The sequence below is a fragment of the Schistocerca serialis genome, chromosome 4 (assembly GCF_023864345.2).
Source record: "Schistocerca serialis cubense isolate TAMUIC-IGC-003099 chromosome 4, iqSchSeri2.2, whole genome shotgun sequence".
Classification (NCBI taxonomy): domain Eukaryota; kingdom Metazoa; phylum Arthropoda; class Insecta; order Orthoptera; family Acrididae; genus Schistocerca; species Schistocerca serialis.
In genome coordinates, this window is record NC_064641.1 from 118775409 (window position 1) to 118796121 (window position 20713).

The following is a 20713-nucleotide window of genomic DNA, read 5'->3' on the forward strand; positions in this document are numbered from 1 at the left end:
TATATTGAAAGTGGGAGTAACACAAAATTGCACTGGGTGGTGGAGGGGAGAGGGGAGGAGCGAAACTAAGAAGCTGTGATTCCCGCTCCGGCAACTCGACCCTGAATGCTACCCTGCAGTGCCGCCCGTTGCCCGTCGGCTGGCGTGCGACAGCCTCGGCACTTGACAGAAGACGATGCCCGCCCCACCCCATCCAGCAGTCTGGAAGGCGCCAGACGCATCCGGAGGCAGGGAGGGAGCCGAGAGGCAGCAAAGTTTTCCGCGCGTTTATCTGCTCCAGAGCAAATATTTGTCTTGGCCGCGCTCGCTGTTCGGTTTCCTTTTTTTTCGCACGCGGGCACGCAACAGCTTTCACGCATGTGCGTGTGGCGTCGCAGTGCCAGTCTCGCTCCGCTTCTGTCGCCGCCGAGGTGCTCCGCCCGCTGCCGTACCACGCCACGCACGACCTGTCGCTCCAGGTAAGGTACCAGCGCCCGCTGCCCAGCTGGGGCGTCACCACGCGATAGCGGGGCGCACTGCTTCCACTGTTCTAGCCGTCTCAGCGTGTTAATGGGCTGCTGCAAACGGAAAATTCATGTCTGATCAATGACTTCGAAAACAGAGCTATTCGCAATCAGGCCCAAGCGACTCAACCCGCCACTTTGGCCGGCCGCGGTGGTCTAGCGGTTCTAGGCGCTCAGTCCGGAACCGCGCGACTGCTACGGTCGCAGGTTCGAATCCTACCTCGGGCATGGATGTGTGTGATGTCCTTAGGTTAGTTAGGTTTAAGTAGTTCTAAGTTCTAGGGGACTGATGACCACAGATGTTTAGTCTCATAGTGCTCAGAGCCATTTGAACCATTTTGAACCGCCACTTTGGGGCGCCGAGGAGAGAGGAGAGCCTCTGGTGCCACAAACTGTATGATTTCAGCACAGGTTGTATCACAATCAGCAGAGCCCGCTTTGGGCGCCTAGCTTGGAGAGGGGCTCAAAAGCAAGATTTGTATACAGTGCGCTTTGCAGCTAACAGCAAAAGCTGACCCGTCTATAAGTGCGCGAGGGGAAAGGGGGGCGCCAAACGATAAGTCGTTTGTGTCGAAAAATGTTCTCGGAACCGGACCTGTTTGCAGCCTATCTGATTCCCGTCATCAGATTCTAGTCCACCTGCAGGGTGTAGACCACTTGTTCCCTACCTTGCTAGCCACTGTATGGCAGAATTTAATGAGACATGATTTCGCGAACAGTGGACGCCGCCACAATTACGACACTGGTGAAAATGTACTTACATCCAGTCTACCTGCCGGCCGGTGTGGCCGTGCGGTTCTAGGCGCTTCAGTCTGGAACCGCGTGACCGCTACGGTCGCAGGATCGAATCCTACCTCGGGCATGGATGTGTGTCATGTCCTTAGGTTAGTTAGGTTTCATTAGTTCTAGGTTCTAGGCGACTGATGACCTCAGAAATTAACGCATAGTGCTCAGAGCCATTTGAAACATTTGAACTCAACCTAGGGGAAATTACCCCCCCGAGGCGTAAAATGAAATTTTCTGAGGGCTAAAAACTAAAAGATCCAATTCTTTCTCATTCACGAAAATGAATTATTTTCAAACAATCATTACTATTCACACAATTTTGTAGTGCTCCAATACTGACTGTACAATTTACCAATAATTACTTTGAGAATCAATAGCATTAATGTAGTGGAGGTTACAAGTTCCTCACATAGTCTACTCACTACGCACGTATGTTGTGCTTTGTCCCGTACATCACTGACGATAAAAGTGAGACATATAGGTAACAAATGCTAAATATCTCACGAAAATGTCTTCTCCAGTTGTAGATAATACCTGCAGTAGTCCATTGCTTCATTACTTGCTTAGAAACAGATAAACGAATTAATTGACAGTAAAACACAGCAGTAGCTACATCTACATCTACATTTATACTCCGCAAGCCACCCAACAGTTTGTGGCGGAGGGCACTTTACGTGCCACTGTCATTACCTCCCTTTTCTGTTCCAGTCGCTTATGGTTCACGGGAAGAACGACTGCCGGGAAGCCTCCGTGCGCGCTCGACTCTCTCTAATTTTACATTCGTGATCTCCTCGGGAGGTATAAGTAGGGGGAAGCAATATATTCGATACCTCATCCAGAAACGCAGCCTCTCGAAACCTGGACAGCAAGCTACACCGCGATGCAGAGCGCCTCTCTTGCAGAGTCTGCCACTTGAGGTTGCTAAACATCTCCGTAACGCTATCACGCTTACCAAATAACCCTGTGACGAAACGCGCCGCTCTTCTTTGGATCTTCTCTATCTCCTCTGTCAACCCGACCTGGTACGGATCCCACACTGATGAGCAATACTCAAGTATAGGTCGAACGAGTGTTTTGTAAGCCATCTCCTTTGTTGATGGACTACGTTTTCTAAGGACTCTCCCAATGAATCTCAACCTGACACCCGTCTTACCAACAATTAATTTTATATGATCATTCCACTTCAAATCGTTCCGTGCGCATACTTCCAGGTATTTTACAGAAGTAACTGCTACCAGTGTTTGTTCCGCTATCATATAATCATACAATAAAGGATCCTTCTTTCTATGTATTCGCAATACATTACATTTGTCTATGTTAAGGGTCAGTTGCCACTCCCTCCACCAAGTGATTATCCGCTGCAGATCTTCCTGCATTTCGCTGCAATTTTCTAATGCTACAACTTCTCTGTATACTACAGCATCATCCGCGAAAAGCCGCATGGAACTTCCGACACTATCTACAATAAGGGCTACTATAGCGCTGTAAACAATATTATTATTTTTATTATAATTATTATTATTAGTCATTGTTGGCAGACACAAATCATTAACAGCCCGAAGTCTTCCAGTTGCTGCCAGTTCAGAAGTAAGGAGTGCAACCAAGTGATTTACGAATTATGAATATAGTGCACACATTTTAAACAAGTGGCTACCCTCGCTGTGGATAGTTAGCTTTCTTATCTGAGAAGGAGTTGTGGATAGCACTTGCAATGCACCCACGAATTCCTTCTTTATTCATTCACACCACACACACACACACACACACACACACATGCACGCACACACACATACACAAACCAAATATCATTCATCTTTCATCGTTTTTAAAAATGAAAGTGTTCCTAGAAGAGTCTTTCAGCCTACAGTTTAGTTAGGTGTTACAGTTCGTGGGGGATGGGGGGGGGGGGGGGGGGGGCAACAGATGACGGGGACGGGGGAGCGGGAGGGGGGGGGGGGGCGAGGACAGTCATAAGTAATGGTCTATGAAATGTTGGGAAGCACTGGTGTAGACGATAATTGTTGCAGCGTACCAAGGCGTAGAGCAAGTCGAGACGAAAAGTTTGATGCAAGACGCTTGTAGTCTATCAAATCGGCAACCTACCACAAATTCGCCTAGAAAATCAACCCAAGCTACAGTGCATGCGCGTCTTGAGAGATCTTCGATATTTTCTCGTTCTCTTCTTGCAAACTATTGGTCCTAGAGAAAAAACCTAACGGGACCATTTTGTATTAAATTTAATGTTTAATTTATACTGGGATACGTTTCCGATAGAAGCCGTGGTTTCTGAGTTACTCAAAATCAACGAACGGGAGTGACCTTCAAAACGTACCCCCGCCGTCACACTCCCCCCTTACCGGTCACGATCACGATTTTTGTTTGGTGTTTTGTTCGTGGCACCCCCCCCCCCCCCCCACCCCCCTACCACCGTGCAAAGGTCTGCGACTTCGTGAATTACTTCCCCTAGCGACCCTTTCTGTCTTCATTAACTAAGTTTCATTGACGCCACCAGCTTAATCGGCTGTTTCGTTACCATCGTTAATTTAAACATCCCTGTTAGGGAAATGAAAGAAAAATGACTTTTATAAAAATTCTGCGGGAATCTAATTACAATTGGATCGAAAATTAAGCGTTACAAACACCATAGTATCGTAATAAAAAGGCTACATAAACTAATGTATTTTTTCATTAATTTTATGCTGTAAAATTTGTCAAAATTGTGAGATAAAATTTTACATAAATGTCAATTTTACAATTTGTAAGTGCACAGCTAAGCCGGTGGCGTAATAATAGCCCAGTCAATGAAGACCAAAAAAGATCAAATATGCGAAATAGTTCATGTGGTCACAAACTTTTGTACGATAATAGGAGGGAGTGCCATGAACAAAATCCCAAACAAAAATCCTGAACAAGAGGGATGAGTTTGAGGGTGGAGTGCATTTTAAGTTCACATCCGTTCGTTTTGTTTGAATAACTCGAAAATCGCGGCCTCTAGCGTAAACGTATCCCAGTACAAAATTACACTACGTTGAATATCCTATAAAAAAAAGGCCCTATTAATATCTCCTCTAGGCTCAATAGTTTGAGAGAACAGAGTGAGAGAATATTGAAAACCTGGTGCGATTGGCATGCGCAGTAGCTTGCGTTGTATTTGTGGTACCTTCCCGACTTGATAGAATACAAGCATCCTACGCCAAATTTTTCATCTTAACTTCCTCTAAAGCACTGTGGTACGTTGAAAAAAGTTATCATGGACCATAATCCAGTGCAGGTTATATTTCTAACTGCTGGAAGGACAAACAAAAATTTGATTTTAGATATTTCATGTGATTATTGGCTGAATTTAAAAATTTAAAACGCTGTTACAATCTACTCTTTAAGAGGTACAATCTTACGTTAGAAGTTAAGCGCAGTAAGTCTGGTACTAAGGTTACAGAGTGTTTAACGCCTTGAGGCAGTATACATCACGCTGACCATATTACTCAGGTTATATTCACCCTGTGTTTGAGAAAGAGATTACTTACCGGCTTCCAGTAAACTTTATACATAATTTCAAAACTTTACGAAACTTTTCCTCACCGACATCTCCAAACAATAACGAAAGGAAACAAGTTTATCGCTTACTACATTTTCGCTGTTTATAAAAATTCAGCATGAGGCAATACGTTTTAATTTATTACTTCTTTAGCGGTAACTCAGTTCGCAACACACTTGCAGACGGTATCCACAAAAAAAAATGGCTCTAAGCACTATAGGACTTAACAGCTGAGGTCATCAGTCCCCTAAACTTAGAACTACTTAAACCTAACTAACGTAAGAACATCACACACATCCATGCCCGAGGCAGGATTCGAACCTGTGACCGTAGCAGCCGCGTGGTTCCGGACTGAAGCGCCTAGAACCGCTCGGCCATCGTATCCAGACATCGCACTGAATGTACCTGCAATATTCTATCATTGTACGGCACAGTTCGAGAGGTACGACGTAACAAACATTGAAATGCGTGGAAAGTTAGCTTTTTTTTAGAAGGGAGCGCAATTTAGCGATAATGTAGTCATCCAGTGTTTGGCAATCAGAGCGCTTAGCAAGTCCCATCAAACTTTAAACACAATTTCGAACCCTTTCCTAAGCTTTTCATCGATTATATGCTGTACGTCAAATATTTAACTCAATATCTTGTTTTTAAAGTAATGAGACATTTGTAGCTGTTTCATTCGCGGGGGTTCGATATTTTAAGGAATTTTAAGAATTAAGAGCTGGGGTTGGGGGAGTTATTGAGGACTGACGTAGTGTCGTTAGGAAGTCATGCGACCTGTTGCATCTTTACTGATGTTCTTTCATGTATTCGGGAAAAAAATTTTCACATTAGCGATCCAGGCAAGACATCGCTATCTACAAACATGGTATGAATATTTTTCTCGCCGGCAGTATTCTAGCACCGTATTTTAGTAGTTAACTATGATAGGGAGCACAGTCGCTACTAATTTCCGAAACGAAATAATGTTTCTTCGTAGCCTCGGTTCTTATTTGAAAGAAGCACTTCATTTCAAACAGAAAAAGAGCGTGAGTCAGAAAATGTCTTCTTTTAAGCAACTACTTTTTAAGACAACGCAAACTGTTTCAGTTCACGATATTGTGCACTGAAATGCACCTATATATTGGTGAAATTGTTTTCACGTTGTTCACGCATACAGAACCAAGTTCGTTGGTCGTTACACTTGGGTCCAGAAACCTCACATATACGTTGCCAACGGCCTTCCCGCGTTGGTAAAACCGGTTCAGACGCGATCACCGAATTTAAGCAACGCTGGGCTCGATTTGTACGTGGATGGGTGACCGTCCGAGGAAAACGGGCTGGCGTTGGCTGTCGGACACACAAGTCGCGAAGTGGCCTGCAGTTGAAAGACTTGCACCAGGCCGGTGCGCCACAGGACATTATTACACATTGCGTAAAAGAAGTCATAGTGTGTTACTTGAATAAACTGTTTTGTCACTACTGGCCAGGTTCGAACAAATGGTCATTGTCAGTTGTCATGTACACTCCTGGAAATTGAAATAAGAACACCGTGAATTCATTGTCCCAGGAAGGGGAAACTTTATTGACACATTCCTGGGGTCAGATACATCACATGATCACACTGACAGAACCACAGGCACATAGACACAGGCAACAGAGCATGCACAATGTCGGCACTAGTACAGTGTATATGCACCTTTCGCAGCAATGCAGGCTGCTATTCTCCCATGGAGACGATCGTAGAGATGCTGGATGTAGTCCTGTGGAACGGCTTGCCATGCCATTTCCACCTGGCGCCTCAGTTGGACCAGCGTTCGTGCTGGACGTGCAGACCGCGTGAGACGACGCGTCATCCAGTCCCAAACATGCTCAATGGGGGACAGATCCGGAGATCTTGCTGGCCAGGGTAGTTGACTTACACCTTCTAGAGCACGTTGGGTGGCACGGGATACATGCGGACGTGCATTGTCCTGTTGGAACAGCAAGTTCCCTTGCCGGTCTAGGAATGGTAGAACGATGGGTTCGATGACGGTTTGGATGTACCGTGCACTATTCAGTGTCCCCTCGACGATCACCAGTGGTGTACGGCCAGTGTAGGAGATCGCTCCCCACACCATGAGGCCGGGTGTTGGCCCTGTGTGCCTCGGTCGTATGCAGTCCTGATTGTGGCGCTCACCTGCACGGCGCCAAACACGCATACGACCATCATTGGCACCAAGGCAGAAGCGACTCTCATGGCTGAAGACGACACGTCTCCATTCGTCCCTCCATTCACGCCTGTCGCGACACCACTGGAGGCGGGCTGCACGATGTTGGGGCGTGAGCGGAAGACGGCCTAACGGTGTGCGGGACCGTAGCCCAGCTTCATGGAGACGGTTGCGAATGGTCCTCGCCGATACCCCAGGAGCAACAGTGTCCCTAATTTGCTGGGAAGTGGCGGTGCGGTCCCCTACGGCACTGCGTAGGATCCTACGGTCTTGGCGTGCATCCGTGCGTCGCTGCGGTCCGGTCCCAGGTCGACGGGCACGTGCACCTTCCGCCGACCACTGGCGACAACATCGATGTACTGTGGAGACCTCACGCCCCACGTGTTGAGCAATTCGGCGGTACGTCCACCCGGCCTCCCGCATGCCCACTATACGCCCTCGCTCAAAGTCCGTCAGCTGCACATACGGTTCGCGTCCACGCTGTCGCGGCATGCTACCAGTGTTAAAGACTGCGATGGAGCTCCGTATGCCACGGCAAACTGGCTGACACTGACGGCGGCGGTGCACAAATGCTGCGCAGCTAGCGCCATTCGACGGCCAACACCGCGGTTCCTGGTGTGTCCGCTGTGCCGTGCGTGTGATCATTGCTTGTACAGCCCTCTCGCAGTGTCCGGAGCAAGTATGGTGGGTCTGACACACCGGTGTCAATGTGTTCTTTTTTCCATTTCCAGGAGTGTATATACACATATCAAAAGAAGTTTTGCGTCACCTCGGTTCCGAGAGTTCCAGAACCTGTACAGAAAATTGGAAAAGAGATCAACATAAACATCATTTCCGCCCTTTTTCTTGCTCACGAAAACCACACATTGCATGTTGTGCCACCATACAGCGAGACCTTCAGAGGTGGTGGTCCAGATTGCTATACACACCGGTACCTCTAATAGCCAGTAGCATGTCCTCTTGCATTGATGCATGCCTGTATTCGCCGTGGCATACTATCCACAAGTTCGTCAAGGCACTGTTGGTCCAGATTGTCCCACTCCTCAACGGCGATTCGGCGTAGATCACTCAGAGTGGTTGGTGGGTCACGTCGTCCATAAACAGCCTTTTCAATTCATCCCAGGCATGTTCGATAGGGTTCATGTCTAAAGAACATGATGGCGACTCTAGTCGAGCGACGTCGTTATCCCGAAGGAAGTAATTCACAAGATGTGCACGATGGGGGCGCGAACTGTCGTCCATGAAGACGAATGCCTCGCCAATATGCTGTCAATATGCTTGTACTATCGGTCGGAGAATGGCATTCACGTATCGTACAGCCATTACGGCGCCTTCCATGACCACCAGCGGCGTACGTCGGCCCCACATAATTCCACCCGAAAACAGCAGGAAACCTCCACCTTGCTGCACTCGCTGGACAGTGTGTCTAAGGCGTTCAGCCTGACCGGGTTGCCTCCAAACACGTTTCCAACGATTATCTGGTTGAAGGCATATGCGACACTCGTCGGTGGAGAAAACGTGATGCCAATCCTGAGCGGTCCATTCGGAATGTTGTTGGGCCCATCTGTACCGTGCTGCATGGTTTCGTAGTTTGCAAAGGTGGACCTCGGCATGGACGTCGGGAGTGAAGTTGCGCATCACGCAGCCTATTGCGCACAGTTTGAGTCGTAGCACGACGTCCTGTGGCTGCACGAAAAGCATTATTCAACATAGTGGCGTCGCTGTCAGGGTCCTCCGAGCCACAATCAGTAGGTAGCGGTCATCCACTGCAGTAGTAGCCCTTGGGCGGCTTGAGTGAGGCATGTCATCGGCAATTCCTGTCTCTTGTATCTCCTCCATGTCCGAATAACATCGCTTCGGTTCACTCCGAGACGCCTGGACACTTCCCTTGCTGAGAGCCCTTCCTGGCACAAAGTAACAATGCGGACGCAATCGAACTGCGGTATTGACCGTCTAGGCATGGTTGAACTACAGACAACACGAGCCGTGTACCTCCTTCCTAGTAGAATGACTGGAACTGAACGGCTGTCGGACCGCCTCCGTCTAATAGGCGCTGCTCATGCATGGTTGTTTACATCTTTGGGAGGTTTTAGTGACTTCTCTGAACAGTAAAACGGACTATGTCTGTGATACACTATTCACCGTCAACGTCTGTCTTCATGAGTTCTTGGAACCGGGGTGATGCAAAACTATTTTGATGTGTGTATGGTCATATATATTTGATAATTATGATGTAGTAGAAATTGGCCAGTAGTGACAAATAAAACTTAAAGAACACACTCTCAGCCGAACCATGATGTCTTCTACGAGATGTTTTCTTTAGCTTTCGACGGAAGTTTTTGTTAAAATTCATACCAGGTTTGTTGGTGAAAATAACTTTCTGAGACCGGAAATGTAAAGCTTTTCTTTAAAAAATAATTAAATATCCTGAATAAAGGAGAAACTTTTACACCTTTTGTTTTTAACAGAATCTGACGAAGACCATTAGTTGGAACTAACTATTCGGAAAGGTTGTGTAGTATAGTTACGATCTTCTCGATTGGGCATTGTGACGAAGCGTCCAATGTGTCGGGAATGGTACTATGAAATCCTAAAGGGACCCATCGGTATCAACATCCTAGCTCACACAACGCAGCTACAAGTAAATTTATTTTTAACATTCCGCATTATTTTGAACCAGTGGATGTGGTTTAAAACTTCGACAATTTGGCCGAAACCGCAATCAGTAGCTATACATTTTCTTGTCGTATTCATTCTCCCATGAGGTAGGTTTCAACCCATCGCAGCTTTATCGTAACATCTGGGGAAACGGTTAAATTTGACACGGCTGTGCTGACCTAAATAAATTACGCATCTTTAGGTAGACTGAGAGTAAGAACATTTTCACCAGTGTCGTAATTGTGGCGACGTCCACTGTTCACGAAATCATGTTTCATTAAATCCTGCCATACAGTGGCTATATAGTCCTGGCCAACTGCTATTTGTAAAGCAACCTGAGCGCAAAGGTTAGTTTGATCACTGTGGTTCTTTTCTGGCACGACCCTACTGACGGTGACATCTTCTTTGCCTCACTCAGACTTTCAATTGATTAATCCAGCGGAAACCGAACGCCGCGCTTTTTGATTTGATGTTCAGCACTTACCACAAAGCCATCAAGCCACACGACAGAAGGTCCAGAATGTTGGTATGATGGAACTGGCCACGATGTATCAGTGTCGTTTACACATAACTGTGTTTGATTACGGTCGAGATAAAGACACATAAAAGATACATCCGTCCAGTGTCGCATGCTGGAGAAGGCAATGGTAAAATGATCTCATTAGTTAAGTGATCGCTGTATCAAGCAGAAATCTACAGATATCTGTCTTTGAAAGCTGGCCCCTATTTTGACAGGCGCAAAAATTACTCAGTCTACGGTCACCCAGAATGAGAGCATTTGGTGACTTGCAACAAACTTTACTCATAATTTTAAACCTTTTAGAAACTTCTTCTCGCTAACACCGTAACAAAATGAAAGAAAAAAATTGATGACTTACTGTATTTTTGTTGTTCATGCAGTAAAACTTCAATATTAGGCATGACGTTTTAATTTAGTACTTCTTTACTACTAAGTCTATTCGCAACGCATTATGTAGACAGATTCCACATATTCCACTAAACGTACATGAAAAATTACAGCACTGCACAACACGTAGCTCTCAAGATGAGACGTCTTATACATGAGAGTCCTGTTCTTTAAAGAATGGGGTTGGGGTGGGGGGGGGAGGGAGGGGGGTATGTTTACTGGGTCTACTGGAAACGGACGTGATCTGTGGATCGGTTCTAATTCCATTTTTGTAGATGGATGTGATCTATCCTCTTTTCTTACCACAGAAAACGTATCTGATCTAGAAGAAACTTCGCTAAACTGTGACCAATAGCGGCACGATTCACTCGCAAAGTCTGTAAGGAACTCGACAGCAACTCCAAGCTCTGTTTTCAGTTATCCTCTGTGGAAGAGTGAACGAGACGTAGGTTTTCTGTACATCTGATCGCAGAGCGTTGGCTGCTAAAGACGAAGGTCCACGTTCTATTCCTGCTGCAGCACAAAGATGTAATCTGTCGCGAATTTTCGTGTTGTGTACTGGTCTGCGGGTGTTGACCTCGATAGCTTTGTTTACAAAGGCGGCGTGGGATAGCCGTGCGGTCTCTGGGCACGTTGCCACGGTCCGCGCAGTTCCCGCCGTCGCAGGTTCGAGTCCTCCCTTGGGCATGGGTGTGTGTATGTGTGTGTGTTGTCCTTATCGTAAGTTAGTTTAAGTAGTGTGTAAGACTAGGGACCGATAACCTCAGCAGTTTGGTCCCGTAGGAACTTACCACAAATTTCCAAACATTTGTTTTCAAGGCACTCGTGTAATTCTTCGCTGTTAAATGGTTACGCAGCCTCTAGCTTACGCAACATTCCCGTATCACACAGAGACGTAAACAGCGGACAAGCATTTCAAAAACGCCACGCGGTACGCTGAAATCGCCAAACGCCGTCTGAGCTCCAATAAATTGTGTGACGTGCAATACGTGCAACACAGCTGTTTTGATTTCTAGTTCTTATCTTCACTTATTTTTTCCGCAGTAAAAGTCAATCCTCCGATTCATTCTTCGCGCAGATTTCGCAGTACTAGCTATTGCGTTTGAAGCTGCTCTATCTGTTGTGACAGGGGTTACGTTTCCCGCAATTCTTATATAATGTCTGTTTATCATTTCCGAGTACATGAAATGTATTCGACACAAATTTTCATAGTCGTCATTCCATTACGCGGTTGATGGTAGTCCATATTCGCAACTGCGAATACATTTCATGCATTTCGTGACGGCTGTAGTCGCAGCAGTACATGTTCCTCCGGACACACATGCATTTCAGAAGGAACATCACATCGTCATTCGAAATTACGCAGGCGCTGCAATATCGTATTTCCTAGTTTGAAAACGAGGCACTACGCATTGCGTTACATCGATAAAGATGTTGAGTTTCCCGTATTTCGACATATAGATATACATGGATCAGCCAGAACATTATGTTCACGTACCTAATAGGCAGTACGTCCACCTATGGGACAGATAAGAAGAGGCGATGCATCGTGGCATGGAAGCAGTAAGACCTTCGTAGGTCGCTGGAGTGAGTTGACACCACATCTGCACACGAAGTCACCTAATCCCGTAATTTTCTGGGAGGGGGCGATGATCTCTGATGGCACGTTCAATAACATCCCGGATCCGTTCGATCTGGTTCAGATCTGGGTAGTTGCCGGGCCAGCACATCAATTGGAACTCGGCACTGTTTTCCTCGAACATCTCCATCACACTCTTGGCCTTGTGACATGCCGCACATTACGTTGTTGAAAAATGCAACCGCCGTCAAGAAACATGATCGTAATGGAGGGGTGTTCGTGGTCTGCAACGGGCGTATGATACTCCTTGGCCGTCACGGTGCCTTGCACGAGCTCAGATGGACACATACATGCCCACATCAAAATTTCCCAAGGAGCTGTTCCCCTGGAAGATGACGGATTCGCGCCTTGCCATCGGCAAGATGGACAAGATATCGGGATTCATCAGACCGTGCAACGTTCTGTCAGTGCGCCAACATGCAGTGCCAATCGTCATGTGTCCATTTCAGTCGTAGTTGCTGATGTCATGCTGTTAACATTGGAACATGCATGGGTCGTCGGCTGCAGAGGACCATCAAAATGTTCAAATGGCTCTGAGCACTATGGGGCTTAACTGCTGTGGTCATCAGTCCCCTAGCACTTAGAACTACTTAAACCTAACTAACCTAAGGACATCCCACACATCCATGCCTGAGGCAGGATTCGAACCTGCGACCGTAGCGGTCGCGCGGTTCCCGACTGTAGCGCCTAGAACCGCTCGGCCACTTGGACCAGCGGAGGCCCATCGTTAGGAGTGTTCGGTGCACTGTGTGTTCAGACACACCTGTACTCAGCCCAGCATTAAAGTCTGATGTTACACTACTGGCCATTAAAATTGACGTGCTACATACGTCAAATTTAACCGTAGGAAGAAGATTCTGTGATATGCAAATGATTAGCTTTTCAGAGCATTCACACAAGGTTGGCGCCGGTGGCGACACCTACAACCTGCTGACATGACGAAAGTTTCCAACCGATTTCTCGTATACAAACAGCAGTTCACCGGCGTTGCCTGCTGAAACGGTGATGTGATGCCTCGTGTAAGGAGGAGAAATGCGTACCATCACGTTTCCGACTTTGAAAAAGGTCGGATTGTAGCCTATCGCGATTTCGGTTTATCGTATCGCGACATTACTGCTTGTGTTGGTCGAGATCCAATGACTGTTAGCAGAATATGGAATCGTTGGGTTCAGGAGGGTAATACGGAACGCCGTGCTGGATCCCAACGGCCTCGTATCACTAGCAGTCGAGATGACAGGCATCTTATCCGCATGGCTGTGACGGATCGTGCGGCCATGTCAAAAGATGCGGACGTTTGCAAGACAACCATCTGCACGAACAGTTCGACGACGTTTGCAGCAGCATGGACTATCAGCTCAGAGACCATGGCTACGGTTACCCTTGACGCTGAATCACGGACACGAGCGCCTGCGATGGTGTACTCAACGATGAACCTGGGTGCACGAATGGCAAAATGTCATTTTTTCGGATGAATCCAGGTTCTGTTTACAGCATCATGATAGTCGCGGCGGTATTTGGCGACATCGCGGTGAACGCACGTTGGAAGCCCGGTGTGATGGTATGGGGTGCCATTGGTTACACGTCTCGGTCACCTCTTGTTCGCGTTGACGGCACTTTGAACAGCGGACGTTACATTTCAGATGTGTTATGACCCGTGGCTGTACCCTTCATAGGATCCCGCGAAACCCTACATTTCAGCAGGATAGTGCACGACCGCATGTTGAAGGTCCTGTACGGGCCTTTCTGGATACAGAAAATGTTCGACTGCTGCCCTGGCCAGCACATTCTCCAGATCTCTCACCAACTGAAAACGTCTGGTCAATGGTGACCGAGAAACTGGCTCGTCACAATACGCCAGTCACTACTCTCGATGAACTGTGGTATCGTGTTGAAGCTGCATGGGCAGCTGTACCTGTACACCCCATCCAAGCTCTGTTTGACTTAATGCCTAGGCGTATCAAGGCTGTTATTGTGGCCAGAGGTGGTTGTTCTGAGTACTGATTTCTCAGGATCTATGTACCCAAATTGCCTGAAAATGTAATCACATATCAGTACTAGTATAATATATATGTGTCCAATGAAACCCATTTATCATCTGCATTTCTTCTTGGTGTAGCAATTTTAATGGCCAGTAGTGTAGTTCCACGACATTTCGCAACCTGTCCTGGTTTTCGTGTCTGCCCAGCCTACGACCTCCGACGTCTGTAATGGGGGGGTGGCCACCCATCCCCACGACATCTAGACGTGGTTCCACCTTGGTTTCGCGACGTGTTGGAAGACACTCACCACAGCACTCCTTGAACACCCGACAAGTGGTACAGTTTCCCGTATGCTCCTGCCGAGCCTCCAGGCCATCACAATCTGCACTCGGTCAGACAGATAGATCGCTCGCCTTCCCCATTACACACTCAGACAGCACGCTCAGTGATACTACATGCACCATGCGTGTGTCTGACTATCAGTCATTCCTTACGAGGTGATGCTGCTATCGCCTGGACGGGTTTCTATCGATAGCAGGTCAGTGGTCGTAATGTTCTGGCTGATTAGCGTATATTCCTTAAGTCATAGTACAGTACATGGCTAGAGTACTTTCTACCACTGCTCGTCATCGTATAGCCTCAGCCACAGGTAAAGCAGGTGGCAGACTTCACTTGCTAGAATACTAGGGAAAGGAAATCAGTCTACAGAGGAAGTTGCTTACAAAATGCTTGTAGGACACACCCTAGAATATTGCTTAAGTATGTGGGACTTGTGTCAAAAAGGACTAACTGAGGAAATCAACACAAACTGAGAAGTTAGATGCATAATGTCCCAGAAAAGACTGCTTAGGAAGTTTCATGAACCAGCTTTAAGTGAAGAATCTGTACGTATACTGTAGCACTCTACGTATCGATCCCGCAGGGATGTCGATAGTGAAATGAGGCTAATTACAGCGGCACAGATGTCTTTAAGAAGCATTCTTCTCCGCTCCATGCACGGATGAGGGAGAAAGAAGTCATAATAAATGGTAGGATGATGAGTACCCAGTGCTGTGCACTTTGCAGTGGTTTGCAGAATGTAGATGTAGATGGAGATGGATTTTGTAGATTGCAATATTGCTCTGCCGTCTGTCGCAAATGCTGTTTCCATAAATTTTCTCTATTTCGCGAGAAGCTCGTCTTCTTCCCTTCAAGGATAGTAATGTCCACGCCTACAAGACAATGAAAAAAATGGACTTCGTTACTCGAGGCTATATCTGTCAGCATCTCAGAATGGAGCTCAGTAACTAGGCGGAAATACTCGTACTTCTATCTCTCGCTGAGTAAGACAAAATGTTTGACAGGTAACGTATCAGATTTTAAACCTAGCCTAAAATAAGTCTTCTGGAAAACTCTTTCTATTTTTAATCAAAAGCTGGTAGAACATGTAGCTAAAACAAAAACTAATTTTAATTTTGTTCAAAAAATGGTTCAAATGGCTCTGAGCACTTAATTTCTGAGGTCATCAGTCCCTTAGAACTTTTCATGTCTAGAGAGTTTGGTTGCTATTGGAAATGTTTAAACTAAGAAGAGAGTTTCGGAAGCCACTCTGTAGCAATTCTGCAACTGTGGGGTGTCACATTGTTCTGCTGTAATTGCCGTAGTCCGTCGGAATGCACAATGGACATGAATGGGTGCAGGTGATAAAAAAAAATGGTTCTAAGCACTATGGGACATAACATCTGAGGTCATCAGTCCTCTAGACTTAGAACTTCTTAAACCTAACTAACCTAAGGACATCACACACTTCCATGCCCGAGTCAGGATTCGAACCTGTGACTGTAGTGGTCGCGCAGTTCCAGACTGTAGCGCCTAGAACTACTCGGCCACCCCGGCTGTCCAGTGTAAGTTCATTACCAGTTACATTGAATGGTTAAGTTGTTATTAACCTGAAGGCTGTAGACTGAAATTTTCACTCTAGAGCAGGGTGTGCACTGATATGAAATTTCCTGGCAGATTAAAACTGTGTGCCAGACCGAGACTCGAACCCAGGACCTCTGCCTTTCACGGGCAAGTGCTCTACCGACTGTGCTACCCGAGCACGACTCACGCTCCATCGTCACAGCTTTTATTCCACCAGTACCTCGTCTCCTACCTTCCAAACTTCACAGAAGCTCTCCTGCGAACCTTGCAGGAAGGTGCTTTTGGCCAGTACTGTTCCTCATTCGATTTCCTCGACACATCTGTTAATAATTTATTACGTGCAAATAGTGCGCTCAGATCAGTGCGTTTACCCCGACAATTTGTGTCTCGCAGATGTTACGTATCGCAAAGTCGCTGCCGCTGCTGCTGCTGGCGTCGTGGGCGTCGGCCGCTCCGGCCGTCGTCTCGGCGCCCCTGTCGACGATGAAGGCGTCGGCGTCCTCGTCTTCGGACGAGTCCGAGCTGGCACCGTCGCCGTGCAAGACCTACTGGACGTACACCGGCTCCAAGGCGGACTGCCGGGCCGCCGGGCTGACCGACCTGCCGGCCTCGCTGGACCCGGCGGCGCAGCAGCTCGACCTGTCCGACAACAACCTGACGGCGCTGCGCAACGGCTCGCTGGCGGCGCTGGGGCTGTCGGCGCTGGAGCTGCTCGACGCGGGCGCCAACGCGCTGGCCGCCGTCGAGCCGGACGCGTTCCGCGGGCTGCGCCTGCTGCGCACCGTGCGCCTCAGCGACAACCGGCTGCGCGCGCTGCACGCCGACACGTTCGCGCACAACCCGCGCCTGCAGGAGCTCTTCCTGGACGGCAACCCGCTGGCGGCGCTGCCCGCCGACGGCGCCTGGCTGCGCGCGCCGCTGCTGCTCGTGCTCGACGCGTCGCGCTGCGGCCTGGCCGCGCTGCCGCGCCGCGCGCTCGCCGCGCTGCCGCACCTGCGCGCGCTCTACCTCGCGCGCAACAGGCTGCGCGCGCTGCCCTCCGCGCCCGGCGCCTTCGCCGCCTCGTCGGCGCTGCTCTTCCTCGACCTGTCGGCCAACCGGCTGCGCGACCTGCCCGCCGGCGCCTTCTCCGGGCTGGGCGCGCTGCGCAGGCTCGACCTGCAGGACAACGAGCTGCTGGCGCCGCCCGCCGCCGCCTTCGCGCCTCTGCGCTCGCTGGCGCGCCTCGAGCTGGGAGGCAACCCGCTGGCGTGCGACTGCGCGCTATACCCGCTGCGCTCCTGGGCAGCCGCGCGCAACCTTTCCGTGCGCGCGCACTGCGCCGCCACCGGTGCCGCCTGGACGCTGCTCGACAACCTCGACTGCCCGGCCTGAGCCGCCGCGACGCCACACACCACCCGCCGCCACTGCACGTCCTTCCGGCAGCAGCTCCCGGCGGCTACTCACTCGAACGGTGTCTCACTTTCCTTTCGCCCACACCGCTCGTCTTTCATCCATTCCACTTCGAGCATTGTGTAAACAGTTTACATTACAGTGCAACCCGTTACTCTCCCTCTACTGGATGCTCCTAGCCGACATCACTCTCTAACACTCTGTAGCTCCATTTCTGTACCACAGTCCAGCCCGTATCTCTCATTCGCATATTTCCCCAGTGACAGTTCCTACCACGTATTTGACTGCCTCACTTTCCTCTTTATTTCTTTTCTGTGACGGTTTCTGTCATTTAAATCGATCCCATTAGAATGTCATTCATTGCTCAGTCTACTGTGCTTTGAACCCATTCTGATTTCTCACAAAGGTGCTACCCTCCCAAACTTCACAACCTTTATTCCTACAAAAAATAGAACACATTCTTCCATCGTACGTACATTTGCCCGACGTATTCTCCAAAAGTAATAGGAAAGCACTTTCTACTTCTGTTTACATCTGCTTTTTCTATCCCTGTAAGTTCAGGCACCTTGAAATTTCAAAAGAATTGTCAGTGACTCACCTCTGAATGTGTACCCTACATACAGGAACAAAAGGTTAGTGAATAGTTTTAAGCAGTGACCACAGCCTCTCCACCTGGAAGTGTTAACAGAAGAAACAATTATTCTCCAAATGCCAGTTTTTCTTCTTCTCTGCTCAAGTAGCATTAATAGCATTCATCTGGCCACTTCTTTACAACTGTGCTCCTCTCAGTATCAGTACCATCTTTATTTTATTAGCACTTGACACAGATCTTGTCACAGTTTATGAGATTCATCAGTATTTAATGCATGTTTCACGAACAATGTCAAAAATTACTTGTGCCTTCTGTTCAAAATATGATTGTACATGTTAATTTCTCTATTAATATTACCTAATGATGCAATCTCTAACCCAAACTATGACCCAAATATTAGTGTACTCACTAGATTGTGTCTGAGTAGCCATTTAATTGTTACTAAAATTAAATATTTACTGTAATCAATCTCTTCATATCCATCACTCAGTCAGTAATGAGTAAATTAAATTTCATATACATATGTTACCACAACAGTGGTATGTGCTCTTGTACTGTCTATGTTTTGCTGTCACACTGCTGGGAATATTGCAAGTGTCCTTGAGTGGCAAACGTTGCTTCTATGGTTCATATTCTCTTCCTTACATTATCCACACCTCCTGTCCACACGCTTCCTTCCCTTGCCCTTCCTATTCTGCTTCTATCCTTGAGTAAACAATTCTCACAGCATTCAGTTTTATCATATCCATTTAGCTATTCTTTCATATTGTAAATAAGTTTATCATACTATGATCATTTTTCATTTATTTCAGATAAGAAAATCGTTCACTTTGATATGTGGAAGACTGTCTTCCTCACTCATTACTTTTCCAAAGCATATTTTCAATCACGACTGATGATACCATTGTACAATGAACTACACAGATGACACAAGTTCTTTGTATGTGGTCTTATGTTTCCCGACTGATCAAACTCAGGAGAATCAACACATTGTACAGCCAGTGTATATACAGTACAGTATTCGCGCTATGTGGGAGTGTCTACATAAGCTTCTTATTTTTTCTTGGGCTTTATTGGATCACTCTCTGACTGGAAAGTTAGTGTCTTAATTGAACTATATCGACAATGTCGTTTTACAGTATTCGTGATTTTGTTGCTTAATCACCTTTTGAGAACAGAATTATATCTATTTTCCCCTTAAGTTGTATGTAGTGATTTGTAGAAAACATTTCATTGACACTGCTACATCCAAGATTGTAGATATTTATTTATATTTATAGACTGAAGATACAATGTAATTTTTATGCCAGTATAATGTAATAAAATATGTTAAACAAAAATTATTTGTCATTTTCCTTAATATTCCTACCCAAACACTGTTTTAGCCACACTGTTGTAGCTCACAGTGTATGAATAACTGGGAAATGGAGGTAAAGCACAGAGAAGGTATGTCTACATGGCACTGGCTTGACATCTAGGAAATCATATGACTCCATTTAATCATTTAAGACAAATGCAGTTCTGAATATAATCTCTTGGCACTGAAACCTCATTTCGAAGGTGTGGGGCACAACTCTATGTCCAATAAACCTGATGTGGATCTTCTCCAGCTTCACTAAATTACTTGAAGCAAATGCTGCAGTAGTTTATTCAACAAATTGTCACACTTGTTGTGCCTCATTCCATCTCTAAACACACTGCAACAGTGGGTCATTAAACCTAAATCCTTATTTCTTTCTTCCACTAACTTGAGAGAACTGTTGCAAAAGATATAACCATTGTCTTGGTCATCAAATGCATTGTGCTACTAATAGGTTCTATGTAATATATAAATCATAGGGCACTAACATTAGGATGGTTTAATACAACATTGTGCAATTTTGGCCACAGGTGAGATTTCTTCTTGGACATTTCTAGTCCATTAATATAGTTGAAGCTTCTTTTGTTGTCAAGACATAGAACGAACATTGAATCATTGGCACTGACCTCGTTCGCAAGCATCAAATAACTAATGACAGCCTGAAACTACCATGCATTTCGGATAAAGTGTTAGAATTCGTTGCTTTCATGTGATATCATATTCTTCACACATGACAAGGCAGCTTAGATCAATAAGGAAGGGAAGTAAGACTTTGTCTCATTGAGAAAGAGATCATTACGAAGGAATTTGGAGTTAGGAAGGGAGAGTGGGAGGATTGGACATTTGATGGGGCAGGAATGATCTTGGCATTCCTCATATATGAATTATGGAAATTATGGAACGCATAAATCCGCTTAGAAAAGTTAAAGACCTACTGCCTCCCTTCCCGCCCCACTCCCCCACCCCACCTCGCTGCACCTCCCTAAATGTCTGTCAGCACTTGCCATGTTAACGTTTGATAAAACTATATAATGGCTATTCCAAGGCATATCGTTTACCTAGTAGTTTGGATCCTAAATCCGCCCAAATCTCTCTTTTACAACCTCATCTGTCACTTATGCATGATGCCTATAAATTATTTCTGATATCAATAGGCTGGAAAAGTAGCCTGTGAGTACTGAAAGATGGTCTCGCTGAGTTCTCACAAAAGTCATAATACAAAGCGTCTGTGCCTTACTAATTGGGATAAATCCACTTCGTTATGTAGGCAG

At 46.7% G+C, this 20713-nt stretch overlaps 1 protein-coding gene across 1 annotated transcript; it reads left to right on the forward strand.

Annotated features, from left to right (window-relative positions):
* The first annotated feature begins 370 nt into the window (after nt 1-370).
* LOC126474304 (leucine-rich repeat-containing G-protein coupled receptor 6-like) lies at nt 371-17472 on the forward strand. Its single transcript, XM_050101770.1, has 2 exons — nt 371-458; nt 16492-17472. Exon 2 carries the CDS (start codon nt 16492-16494, stop codon nt 17470-17472), a length of 981 nt encoding a protein of 326 aa, XP_049957727.1. The 5' UTR covers nt 371-458.
* Nucleotides 17473-20713: the final 3241 nt, after the last annotated feature.